This window comes from Salvia miltiorrhiza, chromosome 3, assembly GCF_028751815.1.
Source record: "Salvia miltiorrhiza cultivar Shanhuang (shh) chromosome 3, IMPLAD_Smil_shh, whole genome shotgun sequence".
In the NCBI taxonomy this organism is placed as follows: Eukaryota; Viridiplantae; Streptophyta; class Magnoliopsida; order Lamiales; family Lamiaceae; genus Salvia; species Salvia miltiorrhiza.
In genome coordinates this window covers 9,876,559-9,897,627 of record NC_080389.1, presented here as the reverse complement: position 1 = coordinate 9,897,627, position 21,069 = coordinate 9,876,559, and the positions used below count along the sequence as shown (strand labels likewise).

General features: G+C 39.7%; 2 protein-coding genes across 3 annotated transcripts; one reads left to right on the top strand and one right to left on the bottom strand.

Moving 5' to 3' along the window:
• The first annotated feature begins 7,207 nt into the window (after window positions 1–7,207).
• LOC131018292 (putative late blight resistance protein homolog R1B-14) lies at window positions 7,208–9,301 on the top strand. The gene has a single exon (XM_057947018.1). It carries the CDS (start codon window positions 7,208–7,210, stop codon window positions 9,299–9,301), a length of 2,094 nt encoding a protein of 697 aa, XP_057803001.1.
• Window positions 9,302–12,233: 2,932 nt separating this feature from the next.
• On the bottom strand, window positions 12,234–16,996 carry LOC131017465 (protein COBRA-like). 2 transcript variants are annotated; one of them, XM_057946218.1, is made up of 7 exons: window positions 16,563–16,996; window positions 15,917–16,443; window positions 15,250–15,329; window positions 14,512–14,968; window positions 13,272–13,431; window positions 12,919–13,199; window positions 12,234–12,852 (listed from the first exon to the last, which is right to left on the bottom strand). In XM_057946218.1, the coding sequence occupies exons 2-7, from the start codon at window positions 15,993–15,995 to the stop codon at window positions 12,569–12,571; spliced, it is 1,341 nt and encodes a 446-aa protein (XP_057802201.1). In that variant the 5' UTR covers window positions 15,996–16,443; window positions 16,563–16,996; the 3' UTR covers window positions 12,234–12,568. The 2 variants fall into 2 exon arrangements, with proteins under 2 accessions (XP_057802201.1, XP_057802202.1); XM_057946219.1 differs by having other exon boundaries at window positions 15,917–16,463; window positions 16,563–16,965.
• Window positions 16,997–21,069: the final 4,073 nt, after the last annotated feature.

The window sequence follows — 21,069 nt, the reverse complement described above, 5'->3', positions numbered from 1 at the left end:
ACATAGTAAGAGAGGGCATTTTTCAAATTTTGCATAAGAGAATGGGCACTTTAAATTTGGCCTCTTTATATAATTTAATTCATTTCAGAGGTCAACAATGATATATTATATCTCAAAAGCATTTAATATATGCAGCCTCAACAATATATGAGATTAATGTAATAAAAAACATTCGATCCATTAAAAGTTTTATTATCACAATAAGCAATATAAAAACTTCCAAATTGAAAATAAAATTAGAATCAGAATCAAACTGTGATATAATTAGATGCTTGTCAATTATGTCGGTTCTATTGATTAGGGTTCATGGTAAAAAAAAAAGGACAAAATAAATATCAGCACTCGTTTAGATATTACTTCAATTCACAACAAGCCCTTCCAATCACAACATGACTGTAATAGCAATAGACATATACGATTCATGGAATGTAAGATTCTGAAAACCATACGAATTACAATTGGATGCATGAAATCAATTAATCAAATAAAGCATATTCTCTCAAACTAGGTTTCACGGTTATCAAGCCATCAAAATCCTAAAACTTCTTCAATAAAATATACATAATATGAGAATTTCGTGAAATCAAATAGAGATTTTCATGAAATCAAATAGAGATGAATTTATTTAATTAACTACACTCTTATATGATTCACATAAAATTGACATATATTGATGACACAAAAATAAAATAGAATTACCTTTCTACAATTGAAGGAAGATGAGAGAACTAGGAGAGTCGTGCTGATAACGTGTTATAAACTAGAGAGAAGCAAGAGAATAGAGTAGAGAATAGAGTAGAGAATACGAATGAAGTGTATTCAATATGGAGGCTAAAGGCCTCTATTTATACAAGTAGGAAGCTAGGGTTTTTAGGGAGGTTTCTTGGTCAACACACATAAGATATATCTTATAGATATATTTACAATAACTATCATATTTTAATTTGATTATTTATTACGAGTAAAATATTAATGCGCGTCTCGGTGCGCAAGGATAGGGATGTCAATCGGGCCAGCCCACTCGGTTTCGAGTTATTTTCGATTCGGGCTAATCGGTTTTTTTTATTTTTTGGGCTAAATTTTTTTGACCCTAACTCTAACCCATTCGGTTTCGGGCTAGCCCGTTCGGACCCGCAAATTTTACAATTTTTTTATATGTTTATTTTTTTTATAAATAATCATATTTTTGTAATAAAAATATGTCGTATTTTTTAAATCAAGATATTTTGCTTTATTTTAGATACAAAAATTAGTATTATTTTAACATAAGTTTACATAATATCTAACATTAATTTCGTTTATGATAAAAATTGTATATAGATTTAACATAAATAACTATCTTTTTTTTACTTTTATATTATAGATGTTTGTTATTAACCGTTGGACAAAATCAAAACATATTTTACAAACATCAAAATGTTATTACCGAATTAAAAAGTAAAGTATTAAAGTTTAAAAATCAATTATTAAGAATGTGTTCGGTTAATCGGGCCAACCCTATCGGTTTTCGGGCCAACCCTATCGGGCTTGGGCTATTTTCGGTTCGGGCCATTCGGACTAAAAATTTTCAACCCTAACCCACTTTTTTTATCGATTTATTCGGGTCGACCGTCGGTTTCGGGCTTTTTGACATCCCTACGCAAGGATGTTCAATATTTCACTATGCAAAAACATCTGCCTATTATATGGAACTGGCTATTCCTTTTTGTCGGTTTTTTTTTCTATATATAAACTAATAATATTAAATAAATAAATTTAAAAATCGAACTACAGTAGGTTGGAATTCAAGACCTTTAATTTTAGACATTAACACTTAACGTTTGACCAACACACACACACACTATAGAATATACTCCCTCCGTCCATGATTTAATGCCCTATTTGGGTGTGGGCACGAAGACTAAGAAAGCTGAAAAAGGTGATGTGGATGAAATATAAGGGTAGTTGACTAAAGTGATAAAAAATACTCCCTCCGTCCCGTTATTAACGGCACGTTTCTTTTCGGCACGGGTATTAAGGAGAATTGTATTAGAAGAAAAGTGGTAGGGACCACATGTTTAATGTTACTACTAATTAATTTTAACTTTCTTCTTCATCAACACCCCTCTTCATCAACACCGGCGAGGCCGCCGCCGCCGCCGCCGCCACCGCCCCTTCGTCGGCATTCTACTGGGTGTGGCCGACACAGAAATGCCCACACCAAATCCGACAACAAACAAAAAAATCCGGCAAATCCTTAGATCCCCAAATCACTAAATCACCAAATTCAAATCCAAATCCAAATCCGACAACAAATCCAGCCAACATTCATCTTCATCAACAAACCAAAAAAAACCCTAGATCACCAAATCACCAAATCCACAATCTGCGCCTGTGAAGTCAATGGAGGCGGTGGAGGCGGCGATCCAATTATTGAAGGCGGATTTCAGAAAGGGGCGCGGAGGAGGCGGCACAAAGGGTGGAGGCGGACCCGATTTTTCAACAAGCCAAGATCTGCACCGTCTTCTCGCTCAAGCCGCTGCTGCTAGGATTTTTTTCTCCACCACTACAGTGGAGGCGATGGAGGAAGGAATTTGCAGTGGAGGGTGCAGCGTGCAGGAGGCGGCGCAAGAAGGTGGAGATGGTGAGGTGCGGTAGTGGAAGCGGTGGAGGCGTGAGGGGGAAGCGGAGTCGCCGCGCCGTCGCCGTGGAAGAGGAGAGGCGGCGATGACCGAGATCGAGAGTGAGTGCAGAGAGAGGGCAGCGGAGGAGGATGGATGGACGCGAAGGCGCCACGCCGTCGCCGTGGAAGAGGATAGCCGGCAAGGGTGTAGCAGTCGCCGTCGCCGTGAGAGAGAGAGGGGGCAGCGGAGGAGAGAGGGGGCAGCGGAGGAGAGAGAGAGTGTAAAAGGGAAAGAGGGTTAGAGCATTTAATTAGGCTTTTAATTAGGGATTTCATTAACATTAAACACTCTCTTATTTTTTCCAAAAAAGGAAACGTGCCATCAATAACGGGACAACCCAAAAAGGAAAACGTGCCATTAATAATGGGACGGAGGGAGTAGTTGACTAAAGTGATAAAGGTATTGTGAGTGGGTTCACTAATGATAAAGTGTAGTAAATATATAACATAAAAATAATAAAGGTGTTTTAAGGTGGGTCCATTAGTGGCAAAGGATAGTAAATATAGGAAAAGAAGAAGAGTAAAAGGGTACTAAAAGCAAAATATGGCATTAAATTGTAGACAGATTTTTAAAGGCAACTAGGACATTAAATTGTGGACAGAGGGAGTATATGCTTTCTTTGATTAGTTTTTAGAGCATCTGTAATAGGGCTCGGTGAGCGGTGTGCATCGAGCTCGGTTGAGCCCCACATCAACACCGCGTCTAGCAAGCGCGCTCTTGGCCTTCCTCCGCGTTTCAGACTCCAGCGGAGCCTTCTCGTCGTTCTCGCAAGAATCAACCGTCGCTCCAGGGAGCCTACGCTTGACTTCGTGAAAGGACCCGACAAAAAAGGTGATGTATATTGGGGGACCATCGTCACCAAATATAACGAGCAACGGCCCCAAGGCATCATTCGACGCAACGTGAAGCAAATCAAGTCGCACTTTCAACTCTTGCAATCGTGTTGTGCAGAATGTGTTAGTGGGATTGATTCTCAGCAAGTGTATAGGTATGCATTTTACAAGGAGGGGAAGTATGCTAAATTAACCTATCCTCTACAAGATACAGCCCTGATGTTTCCGGCAGAAGTTTCCACCACGGCCGCTTCATCCCAAAGCCTGCGTCATAAGACTGCGTCTCTTCCCAAGTAGGAATTCAATCTCATTCATTCTCATCATATATATATATATATATATATATATATATATATATATATATATATAGGGGCGCGCTCCAGTGAGACCCCCTATTTTTCGTATAACATGAGTACAATGAATAAGACATATAATACTAATGAACAAAACGTATATCTAATGAACAAGATGTATATACTGATGAAAAATAAAATTTAAAAAATTCGTAGTGAATAAGATATATATACTGATGAACAGGGCTGTATATACTGATGAACAATGCAGTATATACTGATGAATAACAAAATTTAAAATATTTTGCTCCCTTCAGGATTCGAACCCTGCGAAAAAAAAATCACCCTCCAGATACAATATCAGCCATAGGATTGATAAAATAAATGCACCAGATTGTGCCCTAAATCTCACTAAAATTAGAGGGTCTCATTGGAGCGGCCCCCTATATATATATATGATTACTAATGTTGGTTTGTTTGTGCGCATGCAGTGTGAGAATGGAACAAGGAACTGTGACATCGTTGATCGAAGCAAAAGGGAGCGTGAACATCATGTCCCATGCCGCGTATGTCTTCCTCGGAGCCAGATTGCTTATTTATGACTGCATGTGGCATCATATTTTCGATAGTGAGATCTGAAGAACCAGACACAACACTTGTTTTCATTGGGCCCAAACACAAATCAAGTATCACAACAAAAGATTTTTGTTGAGGATCATTTGATTTTATAAAAACAAAGTCATTGACGCTAAATACACGAACTTTGGGCTCATTTTGATTTTTCTCATGAACTTTGAAGATTGTCAAAAAATACACGAGCTTTGACTCATTTTGTTTTTTCCACGAACTTTGAGATTTGTTAAAAAATACATAACCCTAAATTTGTTCAATAAATATGAACAAATTACCAATGAAACACATATATAAACCATCGTATTCAATTAGTGTGATTGTTCATGTGTTATCTTTATTTGTACATAAATTTATTCATGTATAATTTTCATTGAATCTCAACCCTATATATATTTAAAAAAAAACTCTTAAATCGTAGATATTACAGTGGAGTATTAGAAAAACCCATGTTACAATATAAATAATCAATCATTTTTAACTCTTAGCTAGATAGTAGAGATTACAGTGGACTTGTCACTTTACTTAATGAATTTGTGGTCTTGGCTTAGGTGATGAAAATTCTAAAAAAAAAATCTTTAAATTCTTTACTTTAATTTTCACGGTGAATTATCATGTTTCACACAGAATACATCCGGTATTCACAATTCTTAATTTATATTTTAAAATAAATATATTGTCTAAGTCTACCCAAATAATATATGATGATGAAGACAATAAGAATATGTTAATTGATGAAAATGATTTTTGTGATTTTTAATTTCATGATGGTGAGTACTCCCAATTTATAAAGCGATGATGAGAGCATTTACAGTGGGCTTACTTGATAGCTTACTTGATAGCAGGGGACCATATTGAGTAGATGAGGCCACAGTGAGTTTACTTGATAGCATACTTGATTTTTTTAGTTTTAATTTTTATGGTTTTCATTTAAATTTAATTGCTTAAATTTAAATAACACAATTTAATCAAATTTAAATTGCATTAATTTAAAATCCTACAACATACCCCCCAAAAAAAAACCTAAAGACATAATTTAAAAATACTAAATTAAAACCTAAAAAACATAATTAAAAACTACATAAATTAAAATCTTACTCTAGATAAGTCCACGACGCTTGAGCACTTCTTGGACCATGTAGTTGTACAATGTCATTTGTGCATCCGTCATGTGCGTAGTATCTGTGCTGAGGAGCTTCATATCGAGCTCCTCCCTCTTGAGCTCGTTCTTCTTGGCGTACTCGGCGGTGATTGCTTTCAAGTTCTGGTCGGACCTGTCCAACCTCTCCACGAATTCAGGTGGAGGCTCCGAGCTCTGCGACGCCTTCCCCTTCCCATTCGCCGTTCTCGCCGTCTTGTTTTCAATTGGCCGGGAAGACGAGATCTCCTCGCCCGACACCGAGGTGGTGAATTCGCCCATCTCCGTAGTCTTTGTCCTTTTCGAGGAATGCACGTCTCCCTCGAGGTACATCGACTTGAACTTGTGGTTGTTCCGGAGAATTTTTCACGTGTTCCAATAGTTGAACGCGTTCTTAGTTGGGCTCCTACCTTTGAAGAGGATTTGAGCCTTGTCCCGGAGCATGTCGTCCGAATGGCCGGAAGGCCACCGGGTGCGCGTCTCTGTCCAAATTGCCTCCCAGAGCCGCACATCCGCGCTCACTCGGGCCCAATGCCCTTGAATTTGGTGGTGTTTGAGGTTGGAGCCGATGAGGGGGTTGACACGGTCGAGAATCTGTGTCCAATACGCCTCCCCCTTTTGATCGATCCCACGAATGGCGTCGTTGGTCTCCTCCGTTCAAATTTGGACGATGAGGTCCGTCTCCTCGAGGGTGTAGGTATGACGGATAGTCCTTCCTTCCGCCATCGCCTTCTTGTCATGCTTGATCTTGTAGGCGATTTCCATCCTCCGGCCTCTTTTCTTCGGTTTGGAGGAACTATGGGCCGCCGGTGACTCCTCGCCGGTTGGAGAGTCATCACCGATTGGAGGGTCATCCCCCAAGTTGCATCCCGCTAAATCAGGATGATAATCGGCGGAAAGATCGGGGCACCAATTTTGATCATATATGTTTGGGTTGTATATATGGATCCATGAAGGTTGATTGATAGAGGAAGAAGATTGAAGATGGTGGAAGGAGATGGAAGTGGAAGAAGATTGAAGATGGTGAAGAGGTTGAAAGAAGAGAAAAAAAGAAAAAAAAATATAAAAAAAACAGTCAAATGGATCAAAAATTTAAAAAAAAAATTAAAATCTACCAAAAAGTTGTCGTTTTCAAAATTTGAATTTAATTTTTTATTTTATTTTTTATAAGGGCGCGTGTAAAACACGTTCTACACGCGCCACAATTTAAGCAAAATTGGGTACACTCAAATGAACGAGTAGCTCTCGAGTAGGCATACCTTGCATTGGGCTAGTCGAATAAGGGTCATTGGGTAGCGCAATGTGGATGCTCTGAGAGACTATATCAAATACTATAAAAATAACACTATATCAAATACTATAAAAATAACACGCCTTTCACCAACCGAACTGCAACCCTTGATCTCAGCCACGTGTATGTACAAGATCGAAGCTGCGTTGTACTTTTGTTTTGGTCGTATTCATCTTTCTTTTTTTTTTTTTTCTTTTTTTTTGAGGGCAGTCGTATTCATCTTTCAAGTCAACAACTTACCCTTTCTCAAACCCCAGTCCTTCTTCCCCAACGAAATCTCCTTCTCCAATCTCCTTCTCCTCCAAATCCCATGACATACCTCTCTCTCTCGTAGAAGGAGAACTGCACAACTATAATTTATGTCGATTACTTCATCAAGACTACCAACTGTCGCCGGCGACGATGATTTTCTGGCAATAACGAAACAGCTTTGTGCAGAATCACGCCAGCGCCAAATCATCCCGATCGTGGGGATGGGTGGCATCGGAAAGACTACTCTTGCTAGAAATGTTTACCACGATCCTTCAATTCAGGCCCTCTTTGATATCTGTGGTTGGGTCACAGTATCTCAATCTTATAGCGATGAAGAAGTTCTTTCAACTCTCCTGCGATCCTTTAAACCAGAGGTGAAAGGAGTCGAAGAGAGCCATGGATCCATGGGAACCAAGGTGTCCCAAACATTAATGAAGAGGAAGTATCTCATTGTAATGGATGATATTTGGGATATCGGCGTATGCGATGATCTAAGTGTGATATTTCCCGACGATGGAAATGGAAGCCGAATCATATTAACCACAAGGCTGCAGGATGTGGCTACTTATGGCGCAAATAGCAGCCCTCCTCATGAGATGCAGTTGATGCATGAGGATCAAAGTTGGGAGCTATTCCGGCAAAAGGTGTTTATGAATAGAGTTTGTGACCGGGAACTTAAAGACATTGGCATGGCCATTGCAAGAAGCTGTGGAGGATTGCCTCTAGCAATTGTGGTGACAGCAGGGCTACTTTCCACGGTGGACAGGGCTCGAGCCTCGTGGGAGGAATTCGCGGAGAAAGTGAAGACAGTCGTTGCTGCAAGAGACGGGCCGCTTGAGAAGATCCTGTCTTTGAGCTACACAGACTTGCCTCGTCACTTGAAGCAATGTTTCGCATACATGGGAGGTTTCCCAGAGGATCGCGACATCCATGTAGAGAAACTCATCAAGTTATGGATAGCTGAGGGTTTCATTAATGACGCCACTAGTGCACCCAAAAGCTTGGAAGAGGTGGGAGAAGAGTGTTTGCAGGATCTCATCAAAAGAAGTCTAGTTTTTGATGGAAGGAAGAATCTTCATGGCAAAATCAAAAGCTGCAGACTCCACGATCTGATTAGGGATTTGTGCAAGGAAAAAGCTGATCAAGACAAGATTCCTCTATACGACACAAATGTCCATGGAACTCTTGTAGAAACAACTCTCGAAGATGTTGAACGTCTCAGAGTCTTAGAGTGGGGTGGTGCTGATCAAGGATTATTATCAACGTCACAAATTTTTTCTTGGCTTTCTGGTTTGAGATACCTTGTGCTGGACTGTTTGGTGGAGCTTCCTGCAGCCGTGTCAAACCTGGAGAATCTACAGACTTTGATCATTAACGTGTTCGAGAGCTGGGTGCGTCTGCCTCGAGAGATTTGGAGAATGCAGCAACTAAGGCATCTAGTCTCCTCATTTGATCAATTGCCTTGCCCACAAGGAGCCACTTCTTTTCCTCTGGAGAATCTGCAGACGCTATCCCGAGTAAGCAATCTCGACTGCACTTATAGGCTTGTGAAAATGATTCCCAACATAAAGAAGCTGGGAATATTGTACTCATCAAGATGTGAATTCGAGCAAAGTTCTTATCTCGTAGACGATTTTATATCCTCGCATCCATCACAGTATTATGATGGTCACTTGGAAAATCTTAAACATCTGCATCAGCTTGAAGAACTGAAGGTGCAGGTGTATCCAGGAATTAAAGGGATGTCTAATCCTATTTTTCCTCAGTCGTTGAAAAAGCTGAGCTTGAGAGGTTGGATAATTCCCTCATGGAGAGATATGGCGATTGTTGGTTCGTTGCCTAATCTTCAAGTGCTTAAACTGAGAGAATTATGGTGCGAAGACGATGAATGGGAGACCGCTGAAGACGAGTTCGGTAGCCTCAGCTTTCTGCTCATCGAGAGATGTGGTCTGCGGAAGTGGATGACTGGATCCGATCACTTCCCAAAACTCAAGAAGCTGCTGCTTCACCAGTGTCCCTATCTGGAGGAGATCCCGGCTGATGTCGGAGATTTTCCGTCACTTGAACTGATTGAAGTTGAGTTTGGGAACAGAGATGTTGTCAACTCGGCCAAAGGAATAGAGGAAGAACAGAAGGATATGGGAAATGACAACCTTCGAGTTGTTTGCATCAATAGTATGGGAGATCACACAAGGATATAGAATCCGTCGTTACAACATGTAAATTGGATTTCTTGTGCAGTTTTCTTTTTTTCCCTCTCTAAATGCAAGTAATTTGGATTTCTTGTGCAGATTTTTTCTCTACCCAAATTGATAATGATTTGTTTCCAAAAAAAAAAATCAAGTATAATTATTTAGGATTTAGAGCATCTGCACTGGGCTTACTTGATAGCTTACTTGATAGGAGGAGACCACAATGAGTAAGGAGGTCACAGTGGAGTTTCTTGATAGCTTACTTGATTTTTTTAGTTTTGATTTTTATGTTTTTCATTTAAATTTAATTGTTCAAATTTAAATAACACAATTTAATTCAAATTTAAATTGCATTAATTTTAAAATCCTAAAAATTACATAAAACTTAATTAAATAAAAACAATTCCTAAAATAACTATTCTGGTCTTAGAAGTCCGAAACGTGCCCAAACGTGCTCCATCAAATCATGTCTGCCTATCTCGGAGAAGTGTATCTCTTTGTACGTATTCCTCGAAGAAAATCGGGGTTGCTCCAGCACTCTCCGTAGAGTAACTGTTACACGCCCCGTGTCGAAGGAAAAATGTAGACCCGTACGTCGCATTGTCGTTGAAGTAGTTTTGCATAAGACGTAGATGGACATCCTCACGATCACGGTAGACGTAAGACCGGGGACGTTTAACACGTTCCGACGTCGGTTGGGAACAGATTTGAGACATCAATTGTTTGTGCAACTCTATCTCGTCCATGATCGCTTGAAGCCTTGAGCTACACCGTCGGTTGAATCAGACGAAGAATCGTGCAACGGATCCGCCATTTTTTGAAGAAAAAAAAGGAAATATTGAAAGAGAAATGTTGGAAGAGTGAAGGAGAAGAATTGTTGTTGTGTGAATGAAGAAGGAGTTTAGGAGTATTTATGATTAATGGAATAAATCCTTGTTAATAATCACAAAATTAAACTAAAGCATATAAAGTTGAAATTGAAAAAAAAATTATAAGAAATTAAACAAAATTGAAAGTGGGACACAAAATGGGACATAAAGTGTGGTACACTGAATCTCATTCTGATAATGACATGAATTGATCTACTCCCTCCGTCCCACGAATCTTGACACGTTTGGTTTCGACACGAGAATTAAGGAATTGTACATTAGTATTTTAAGTGTGTAGTTAATAAAGTATAAAAGTGATAAAGTAGGAAATAAAAGGTAATAATTATTACCTTATTTAGAAATGTTTCAAAATTCGTGGGACGACCCAAAAAGGAATACGTGTCCAGATTCGTGGAACGAAGGGAGTACATAATAATAATAATAATAATACTCTCTCCGTCCCAATATAAATGTCCCACTTTTTATAATGAGACGTCCCAATAAAAATGTCACATTCTTTTTTTGGTAATATATTATTTCTCTATAACTAGTATTTAAATAATTTCCATCAACCTACTTTATCTACTTTCTACATATTTTTTAATTTTCGTGCCCAAAAGCTATGAGACATTTATATTGGGACGGAGGAAGTAATATCTTAAAAGACTAATAATTATGATCCATTTGATTTTAATAAAGTTTGATTTTTGCAAGTATTATTAACCAAATCTATAATCTATAATTAACATATTAAAAAGACAATTTTTAATTTTTTTTTTGATACGGCAATTTTCAATTTTAAATCAATTCAAATCAGTTTAAAAATCGAGTTGCAATTTTATAGCACGCGGCCGCGGAGTGCAGGGTGCTAGGGCGGGATTTGAGAAATCCGCGACCACGGTCTAGGGCGCGACCACTGAATATATATGTGGAAGGTGTCTTGCCAATGCCTTTGCTAATTCTCTTCCTTTTTCCTATAGGGAGCTTCCCTATGATGTGAACATTCTTTGATTTGGTTATGAATGTTATCCCTTCTGTTCAAAAAAAAAAAAAAAACTATCAGATTTTAATTTGATTATTTATTACTTTTTTTTTTTTTTGAGGGCTTTGATTATTTATTACTAGTAAAATATTAATGTGACTATGTGAGTGTCGGTGCGCAAGGATGTTCAATATTCCACGATGCAAAAACAACTGCCAATTATATGGCGCCGGCTATTCTTTTTTGTCGGTTCTCTCTCTTGGCTTGGGTGGTGAAAATTCTATTCACAATTCTTAATTTATATTTTTAAAATAAATATATAGTCTAAGTCTACCCAAATAATATATGTTGATGAAGACGATAGCCCAACTAAATGCATGCAGCGAAGAAAAATTTCTAGTATATGTTAATTGATGAAAATGATTTTTGTGATTTTTAATTTCATGATGGTAAGTACTCTCGATTTATATAGTGATGATCAGACTATATCAAATACTATAAAAATAACACAAAGTTTGATAGGACAGTCTTATGATTAGAGATCCGTAAAACGATAGCTAAGAATAATGTATACATTTTTTGGAATGGATGTGGATTTTGAGTACATAGATATATAGTTCCATACTTGATCTATATATAAACAATGTAAATAAATAAATAACATAAAAAAAAAAAACTACATCCTTTTAGAACAAACTTATCTAGATATCAATACCAATGTTAAAATGATTTGCATTAAATCAGCTGACTCATTATTAGCTGAATCTGTTCAGAACACAATACTTTATCAAGTAAATGAAAAATTTATAATTGTTATATTCTCATACATCAATGCGCATTCGCTACAATATTGTAACTTGTTCATCAGCGTGTTGCAAAAACTATTTGTTTTATATGCACATAATTATATTAAGTTTTATAATAAATATTTAATAAAAAAAGTTTTATTATAAATATTTGTACTTTCACACAACAAAATCAAACCAAAATGTTATATATGCTACAATTAAACAAAGCATAAATCCGATTCCTAATAAAACATATATATACACACGCATAGCAAATAATAAATTAATAATGAAATAACATGTATGTAAAAATTGTCTCTCTATATTTATGAAACTCTTACACTCAACACTATTTCAACAATCAAACATCACTTGTATCTACCAAAATGTTGTTATTCTCATCACAATTCTATACATAAATAGTATCAACAATTGCAAGATCTAAAATGCATGCCATGTAAAAAACACGAGCCACAATTGAAGAATGAACTGGAACCATTTTTCATGCCCTGCACCAGTTTGTGCACCAGAGTTCACTGCTGCTGTATAATCTCAAGTCTGAGACTCTGATATATCTCGTAGCGCATAGAAATGCCAAGAACGTCGAATCCTCCTCCTCAACGATGCCAAATCTCTGTTAAAAACATGCGAAAACGACGGCCAATAGAGCGATGAGCAGCTGAAGGAAGGAGACATTCTGGCGGGTGGTGGCACTTGGTAGATACGGATATTCATCGGGAGGTGGCATGACGCAGTTGTCACCATTGAAGTAAATCCGTCTAGGGAAGGCCCAGCCCTTCTCGAAAGTGAAGGTGGACTTGTCCTTGCGGAATAGGAACTCTGACTGCGCGTTTCCTAGAGGGCCGGCTTCCATGAGCAGATCGTTGTAGTACTTGACTCCCCATAGCATGGCAGTATCATCTGTCCCAATATGAAAACAGAGTTAGTTACTAGAGATGATGTGATCAAGAAAGCATGATCACTTACTTATATCTTGGTAGGGATTGAGAGGCTTGTAGTTGAAGCTGAATATCTGCGTCAGGTTATCGAAGTTGGGGTGTTGGATGACTAAGTTCCACAGGGTGTAATTCATCCTGTAGTTGAAGTTTGTTATGGTGACCTTAACCCTCCAATAGTCCTTGTAGTTCTGCTTCACGTGCCAGTGGACACGAATGGGGCACATGTGGCTCGTGCATTGGACTAGAGGCGCGTACTTGTTGCTCTTCTCTTGTTGTGAAACGACTGAAGCGAGGTATGGTGAGTCCGGACTGCAGGGAAGAACCCGAAAAAAGATGAGCGTGTGTGTGAGAGAGAGAGAATGAGGGAATGGGAAGACTTACTTGACACAGCTTCCTGGATCTGTAGCATTGTTTTGGCATCCACAGGTACACGTCGGGCAAGGAACAATCGTGTCATTGTAGAAGGACGAGAGTGACATGCAGCAAGAGGGAGTTTTTTGAGCCAGAAACTGTGAATATGTACATGTAATATTCCATGTCACTGCAAGAAGAGAGACATGAATGAATATACAGAAATCAACAGCTTCAAATACATAAGGCTTCTGATGCAGGTAGAAGCGTGAAATATATTTGATACTGATAAATATACGAACTCCGTTGATAACCACTGTATACCGGAATGCGTACAATAAGGGTTAATCCGTTGATTCACTCATGAATACCGGAAGAACACCGCGAGAAGGGAACAATCCCACCCTCTACATTTTAACTCTCAATTCGACTCCCTTAAAACATAAATAAAACTCCTATTTATAATAAAACCCTAAACATCTAAAAGGAAACAAACTAACTTGACCAACAAGACAAATCAATAATTAAAGATATAATATATGATACGATTCTATCTTCATCATTCTCTCCATCCTTGAAACGATTCGTCCTCGAATCGGAAACGTCCTTGATGATGTTCTGCATAGGGTCGATCATATTGACCGTGTAGGAAGTCAAAGATCTCTCGATTCTGTGCTCGTAATTCCTTGAATTGTTGAGACAGAAGGTCGTCGTCACGATGGAGATAATCTTGAACATTCTGAACGGTTGATTGACGGGGAGACATCGCGTAGGAGCGTAGCAAGGCTCTGGATACCAACTGATGCAGGTAGAAGCGTGAAATATATTTGATACTGATAAATATACGAACTCCGTTGATAACCACTGTATACCGGAATGCGTACAATAAGGGTTAATCCGTTGATTCACTCATGAATACCGGAAGAACACCGCGAGAAGGGAACAATCCCACCCTCTACATTTTAACTCTCAATTCGACTCCCTTAAAACATAAATAAAACTCCTATTTATAATAAAACCCTAAACATCTAAAAGGAAACAAACTAACTTGACCAACAAGACAAATCAATAATTAAAGATATAATATATGATACGATTCTATCTTCATCAGCTTCCTACGATTATTTCTAGTATGGAACGAGTCAATCATTCCACTTTGGTATCATGTTGAACAAAAAGGGCTTTCTCCATTGATCAAGAAAATCTCATTTTCAGGAAGTATCATGATCATCCAATAAACAAGATGAACAATTTGATTCAAAGAACTTACTCATTGCCTGAGTGACTCGCCTCCCATCCGAAGAAACATATTTGGTAGGCTTCACGATTTTGGCAGGTCCGCAGGTGTATCCAGGACCCGGTGCTCTCAAGGTGAAGTTCCTGGGCATCCTCACAGTCTTGTTGGTGGTCCCAGCAGCGCCAACACTGACTTGGAACGAGCTCGCAGCATTAGTCGGATCTTGCCCCCATGAACCAATCACCCCTCCTTTGCAACAGTTTGCAATCTGTTGGTTATAGGGAGTTCCGGGCAATAGGTCCACGACTGTTGGATCTTTCTTGCAGCAATGGGGGGTATTCCCTTTATACTTTGAGCAATCCCCTTGCTCTGTAGTTTGGCCTCCCATCATGCTCCATATCACCTCCTTCTTCGCCCATGTCCACCCCAAAGTCCAACCCGGTGCTTGGATGTGACGATATTGTTGGAAGTTGAACATTGTTACAACAGCCTATCCATTTACAGATAGATGCCAGTGCAATTTTAATCAGATTTTATACAAACAAAACTATCATCACAGGAGAGGAGTCTGATACAACATTTGGAGGCTCAAAAACATATAAGAACAAGCATTAGAATGCTAAATCTTCGACCAAATCAGATAAGTGGGAACATATATACATCACAGAAAAGTATACAAGAACATGACATTTAGTTGAATGAACTAATGTAACACAATGGGGCAAAGCAATAAGCAAGATTCTATTGTTTGAGATTAGTAGCAACACTTACCACATAGCCATCGGGTGTCCAAGTGATAACGTCCCATTTTATTGTGATATTTCCATTCGGATCAAGAGCATCATACGCTTCTGAAAAAGGGGATAAACACAAGGTGAGTTCCAAATAAAAACTTTTTATTGTGAGAATTCTTGCACTCAACTTATAAAGTGACTGCACCGACAATAGGATATGTAGTTTTAAGATCAGCCATTTTTGAGGTCCTAAATTCGGAAAAGACTCTGTTTTCAAGATCACAGCAGTCCCACGATTACTTGATTTGGGAACTTAGGAAAGATATAAAGTTATTTGGAGCAACAATAGGATATACCTGATGTTAATGTCAATAAAGTTTCAAACTGTTGATCTTTCCCTCTATAGAAACAAGACAAATAAAAGCTCTATGCACAAATAGATTTCCAGTTTTTTCTTATGGAAAAAACAGTTTCATTATCCAAATCCCATTTCAAGAACTCAAAGATCCATGCTTCATAACAATCAAGAAACAAACTTTTTCCTCTTTTTTCATGCTAAAAGCTCCAATCACTCGAAAATGTAATTGTTCAAGCAAAATTCTATAGATAATCACCTCTAATTAAACCAACTACATCAAGTAAAAAAAGAGACTTTCGAATTGAAATTATGCTCCATACTAATCCAACAAAAAAGGGGAGATTACCTGTTGAAGGAAAGGAGAAGCAAGAGAGCAAGAACAGCAGCAAAATGGTGGGAGCTGTGAATTTGAAGCAGAATGCCATAGTTGCAGATTCTTCTTGCTATGAAGATCTGCAACTGAAGTGGAAGAGAGAGAGAGAGAGAGAGAGAGAGAGAGAGGGAGAGAAATGGTGGCTGGCAAATCTTGTCCAATAAGAGCGCTTACAACTGGACTTTATTAAAGTGTTTCTAACCACTATTGCTCACTGGAATCAGTATCACATTCGTTTCGTCAATGACAGGTACAAATATTTTGGAGAGAGAGAAAGGGGTTGCCGACACTCTTGTAATTGGTTATGGTAAAAATAGTGTGAAAGATACAACGCATATATATAATTAAACTTGAAAGAGTGTTTGCACGTAAGCATTTTTGTCACTGACCACCCACCGCCACCGACAATGGGTGTCGGTTCGGATTCGAATACCCGTACCGAAATTTTCGGTGACCCGAACCCGAAATCAGGGAAAATCCACTAATCGATGCAGTTACTCCTGTGTAAAAATCAAATATACTAAATTGAAAGTTAAAAAAGATAAAGATCACAGACTCACAGAGACCGAGTCCAAACAATAGGAAACGAAATTGATTGGCGGATGAGGAAGTAAATTACCGTGCAACCGATGGAGGCAAGGAGCAAAAAAGCTTGGTCGCTCAAGCTCAATGTAGGGCGCGGAATCAAACTAGGTGGAGAAGAAGGGCTTCGCACTTCAAAACTCAACGATTCAATTCCACGCTGCGCCTCCGGCGCCAAATCTCCGAATTGAGAAGCATATTGTGACGACGCGCCGTATTGGCACCCGAATTTTCCGATGTGCGCGAGACTCTGAGACAGAATCGCCGCCGCCTCGGCGGTGACAGACTCGCCGTGAGGCTGAAAACGCCGTTGGATCGAAAATGCAGACTTTGGAAGAAGAATTTGAGGAGCGGCGGCAGTGAGTGAGTCGCCGGAGAGTCTCATAGCCGGCGGCGGGCAGGTGGAAATGAGCTGGAAAAAGCAAGAGTTATTTGCGGAACCTTTAGCTCATTTTTTTTTTTTTCGGAATTTAGAAAGTTGTGAAAAAATTGTTGAAAATACTAATCAGAGTCAAGAAACAACTACATCTAGAAGTATAGAAATATTTAGCAAAAGTCTAAAGATATATTTTGTGTGACTTTAGTAGGATTTTGTATGACTTTGCTTCATGTTGTATTCTATAAATAGATATCAATGTAATATGAAAATAAGTAAGAGAAATACAAGAAACAATCTTTACAATCTCTCAAATTCTCTTACAATATGTCTATACCATATTTTAACATGGTATCAAAGCATGTTTAATCCTTGGAACTCAGAAAAATTTTCCTCATTGTTCCTTTTTTACCTCAACCCAAATCAAGGCAGCCAAGCCGTTTTTTTTCTCCATTTTCCTTCCTGAAAAAAATTAGATCACAATGTCAGAAGAAAGGCAGATCATAGAACCAAAATCAGATACAAACGAGCTAACCCAACAAATAGCCAATCTGATGCGAAACTCCAAAAACGTCGTGCTCGGATTCAAATTACATGGCAACAATTATCCCCTATGGGCACGCCTCATGAAGGTAGCCATAGGCAGCAGGGGCAGGTCCGGACACATCACCGGACAACCACCACCACCAAAACCTGCAGATCCGAATTACAACAAATGGGAAGAAACAGATCTGGCTGTTTTTTCTTGGTTACTACAGAATATGGAAGGGAAACTAGTGATGAACTTCGCCCAACATCAGACGGCTAAGGCCGTTTGGGACAGTCTAGCAGTAACATACGGTAGTGGAGCCACAGATCCGCTCCAAATCTACGACTTGGAGGTGAAAGCAAATAAGGTGAACCAAGGACAACTTACCCTAGAGGACTACTGGAATGAACTACAAGCCATATGGCTCAACATCGACACACGGGAGCCGAATCCGCTGGATTGCTGCGAAAAGGGCATCACCAAATACCAGAAGCTCATCGAGAGTCGGCGTCTGTATCAATTTCTATCCGGGTTGGACTCAAAATATGACCACGTTCGACGGGATATCCTCAAGGAAATCCCGGCTCCCTCAGCGGAATCGGCGTTCTCGAAAGTGAGAAGAGAGGCCGCCCGACTACAAATCTTGCAGCCGGCAACCAACCACGCCGACATCGACGCCTCATCATCGGGAGGAGTCGGAGCCGGACTCGCCGCCGTCCACCGCCCTACTCAACGGGCTGAAATCCGACCACCACACACCGCCACCAGCAGGAACAACCCACCACGCTCAGGGAACTTCCAAAATCGAAAAAAGGAAGATAAATCCAAGCTCTACTGTACTCATTGTGGCATGAACAAACACACCAAAGAGATGTGCTTCCAAATTGTTGGTTACCCGGAATGGTGGGAAGACAACAACAAAATAGCGAAAGGAAAAATGGCAGACGGAAGTGGAGCAACACCGACCGGAACGGCGGTGGCCGAAAACCGGCCGGCGTGGGCCACGGTGTCGGAGGCCATGGCTGTCGACCGACTGGCAGCTGGAACGTGGGGCGCGAGGGAGATGTCGGCGGCTGGAGATCAGTCTCCGCTGACCGTGAGGGCGGCGGCACCGGCCATGATGCGACCGGCGGCGGCGGAGGCGGCTGTAGAACGTCCGGACAGGCTGATTCATCGAAAGAATGAAGGAGGTGAAGTCGCCTATGAAGGAGGCGCAGGTATTGGGGGTGAAAATAAAGGGTTTGGTGGTGTTTTGCAACATAAACCCCTAATTTTCTCATATTACTATAAAAGACCCCATTTTTTGGGGTCAAGTCCCTCAAATTTTGCAAATTCAAAATTACCACCCCTGAACTATTCTAAATTCCAGAAAGAACCCCATCTTATGAAAACTAACTCCCTAGTTTTTCATAAATTAAAAAACCACCCCAAACCTTTGTGTAATACGAAAAATACCAGCCTTTTATGTAGAAAATCCCTAAAATCTTCCGCTACATATCAAAACTCATCTGATAATAGGGATAGGGATAAAAGGTGGATTTTTGATTGTGGAGCCACTGATACGATGACTTTTGATAAAACTGATATCATGAAGGCATCAGCACCATACCGAACACATGTTCAAACTGCAAATGGTGACTTAACCCGTGTTGAAGGGGCTGGAACCATAGAAATCTCTCCTACTATGCACCTCTCAAACTGTCTATATGTCCCTTCTCTGTCTCATAAACTCTTGTCTATTAGCCATGTTACAAAAGAACTAAATTGTACTATGCTAATGAATCCTCAATTTTGTCTTCTTCAGGATATCAGGACGGGGGAGATTATTGGACGTGGCACTGAGAGAAATGGGTTATACTATGTGGATGAGATAGCTCAACAAGGCGAGGTGATGCTCGCTCACGGAACTGCTAACCGTGACGCTTGGCTTTGGCATCGTCGGTTAGGGCATCCTTCCACAAGTTATCTTAAGATATTATTTCCTGAATTAATAAAAGGGGGAACTCTGTCTTGTGAAACTTGTATTTTGGCTAAAAGCCACAGACACTCTTTTAAACCTAATAATACTGTGGTTAAATCTATTTTTTCTTTAATTCATTCTGATGTTTGGGGACCTTCACCTATTGCCGGAGGTCCGGGTTTTAAATATTTTTTGCTTTTCATTGATGATTGCACAAGGATGACATGGGTTTATTTCCTCAAACACAAATCTGAAGTTTTTGAAAAATTTACCCATTTTTCCACCATGATTCAAACTCAATTTGAGAAAAACATTCAGACTCTTAGAACCGATAATGGGGGGGAATTTGTCAATAGATCTATGCAGGAATTTTGTCAAAAAAAGGGGATAATCCATCAAACTACATGTCCCCATACCCCTGAACAAAATGGTGTGGCAGAAAGAAAAAATAGAATTCTCCTTGAAATGACTAGAGCTGTGATGATTGAATCTAAAGTACCCACACACTTCTGGCCTGAAGCTGTTGCTACCTCTGTCTATCTTATAAACCGTCTTCCCACTAGAACTCTCCAGTTACAGACTCCTTTAGAAAAACTCTCCACCTTGGCATCTGTCCCTCTTGCTCTTACTCTCCAACCTAGGGTTTTCGGGTGCTCTGTTTTTGTCCATATCCCCAAACATGAAAGAACTAAACTTTCCCCGTGTGCCATTAAATGTGTCTTTGTAGGTTATGGCATTAATCAGAAAGGGTATAGGTGTTACAATCCTAAAACTCGTCAAGTCTTAACCACCACGAATTGTGATTTTCAAGAAACTGAGTTCTTCTATGATAACCAACTTAACAGTCAGGGGGAGAGAGAGCAAGGAAATAAAATAGACTTGTTAAGCTGGTTACCAATGCCAAGTACGGAAGCAGGACCAACAGAAACAGTTAACCTTGCCACCGAGCAGGTCTCATCCACTACAGAGCCCATATCTCCTCGGTACCCTGATTCTATATCTCCTCCACCATTGATATCCGAGGTAAGGCATTCAGAACAAACTTTATCTTCTGAGGTACCTGATTATGTTCATCAAGTTGTTGATGAAGAACAGGAGAATATTGCAGAGAAAGATACCAAGGGATACGTGCTGCCTCCTAGGAGTACTCGAGGGATTCCTCCTAAAAGGTACACTCCGGAGAAGGTCGGGAAGAACTCTCGGTATTCTATTGGAAAGATCGCTAAAGGAAATCTATCCAGAACTGCTGTTGCTTATGAAGCAGCATTGTATGATGAAGATATCCCGACGACAGCTGAACAGGCTCTTGAAATTAAGCACTGGAGAGAGGCCATGAAGAAGGAGATCAGTGCGTTAAATCGGAATCATACTTGGGAGAAGTGCAGATTGCCAAAAGGGAAGAAAACTGTGGGATGCAAGTGGGTCTTCACCATCAAAAGAAAACCAGATGGGTCAATTGAGCGATACAAAGCTCGATTGGTCGCAAAAGGGTACACACAGATATATGGGATCGACTATGAGGAGACTTTCTCTCCTGTTGCAAAAATGAACACCGTCAGGGCTCTCCTCTCTATTGCTGCTAATAAGGATTGGGATCTCCACCAATTCGATGTTACAAATGCTTTCCTCCATGGAGAACTTGAAGAAGAAATGGAGGTTTACATGGAAGTTCCCCAGGG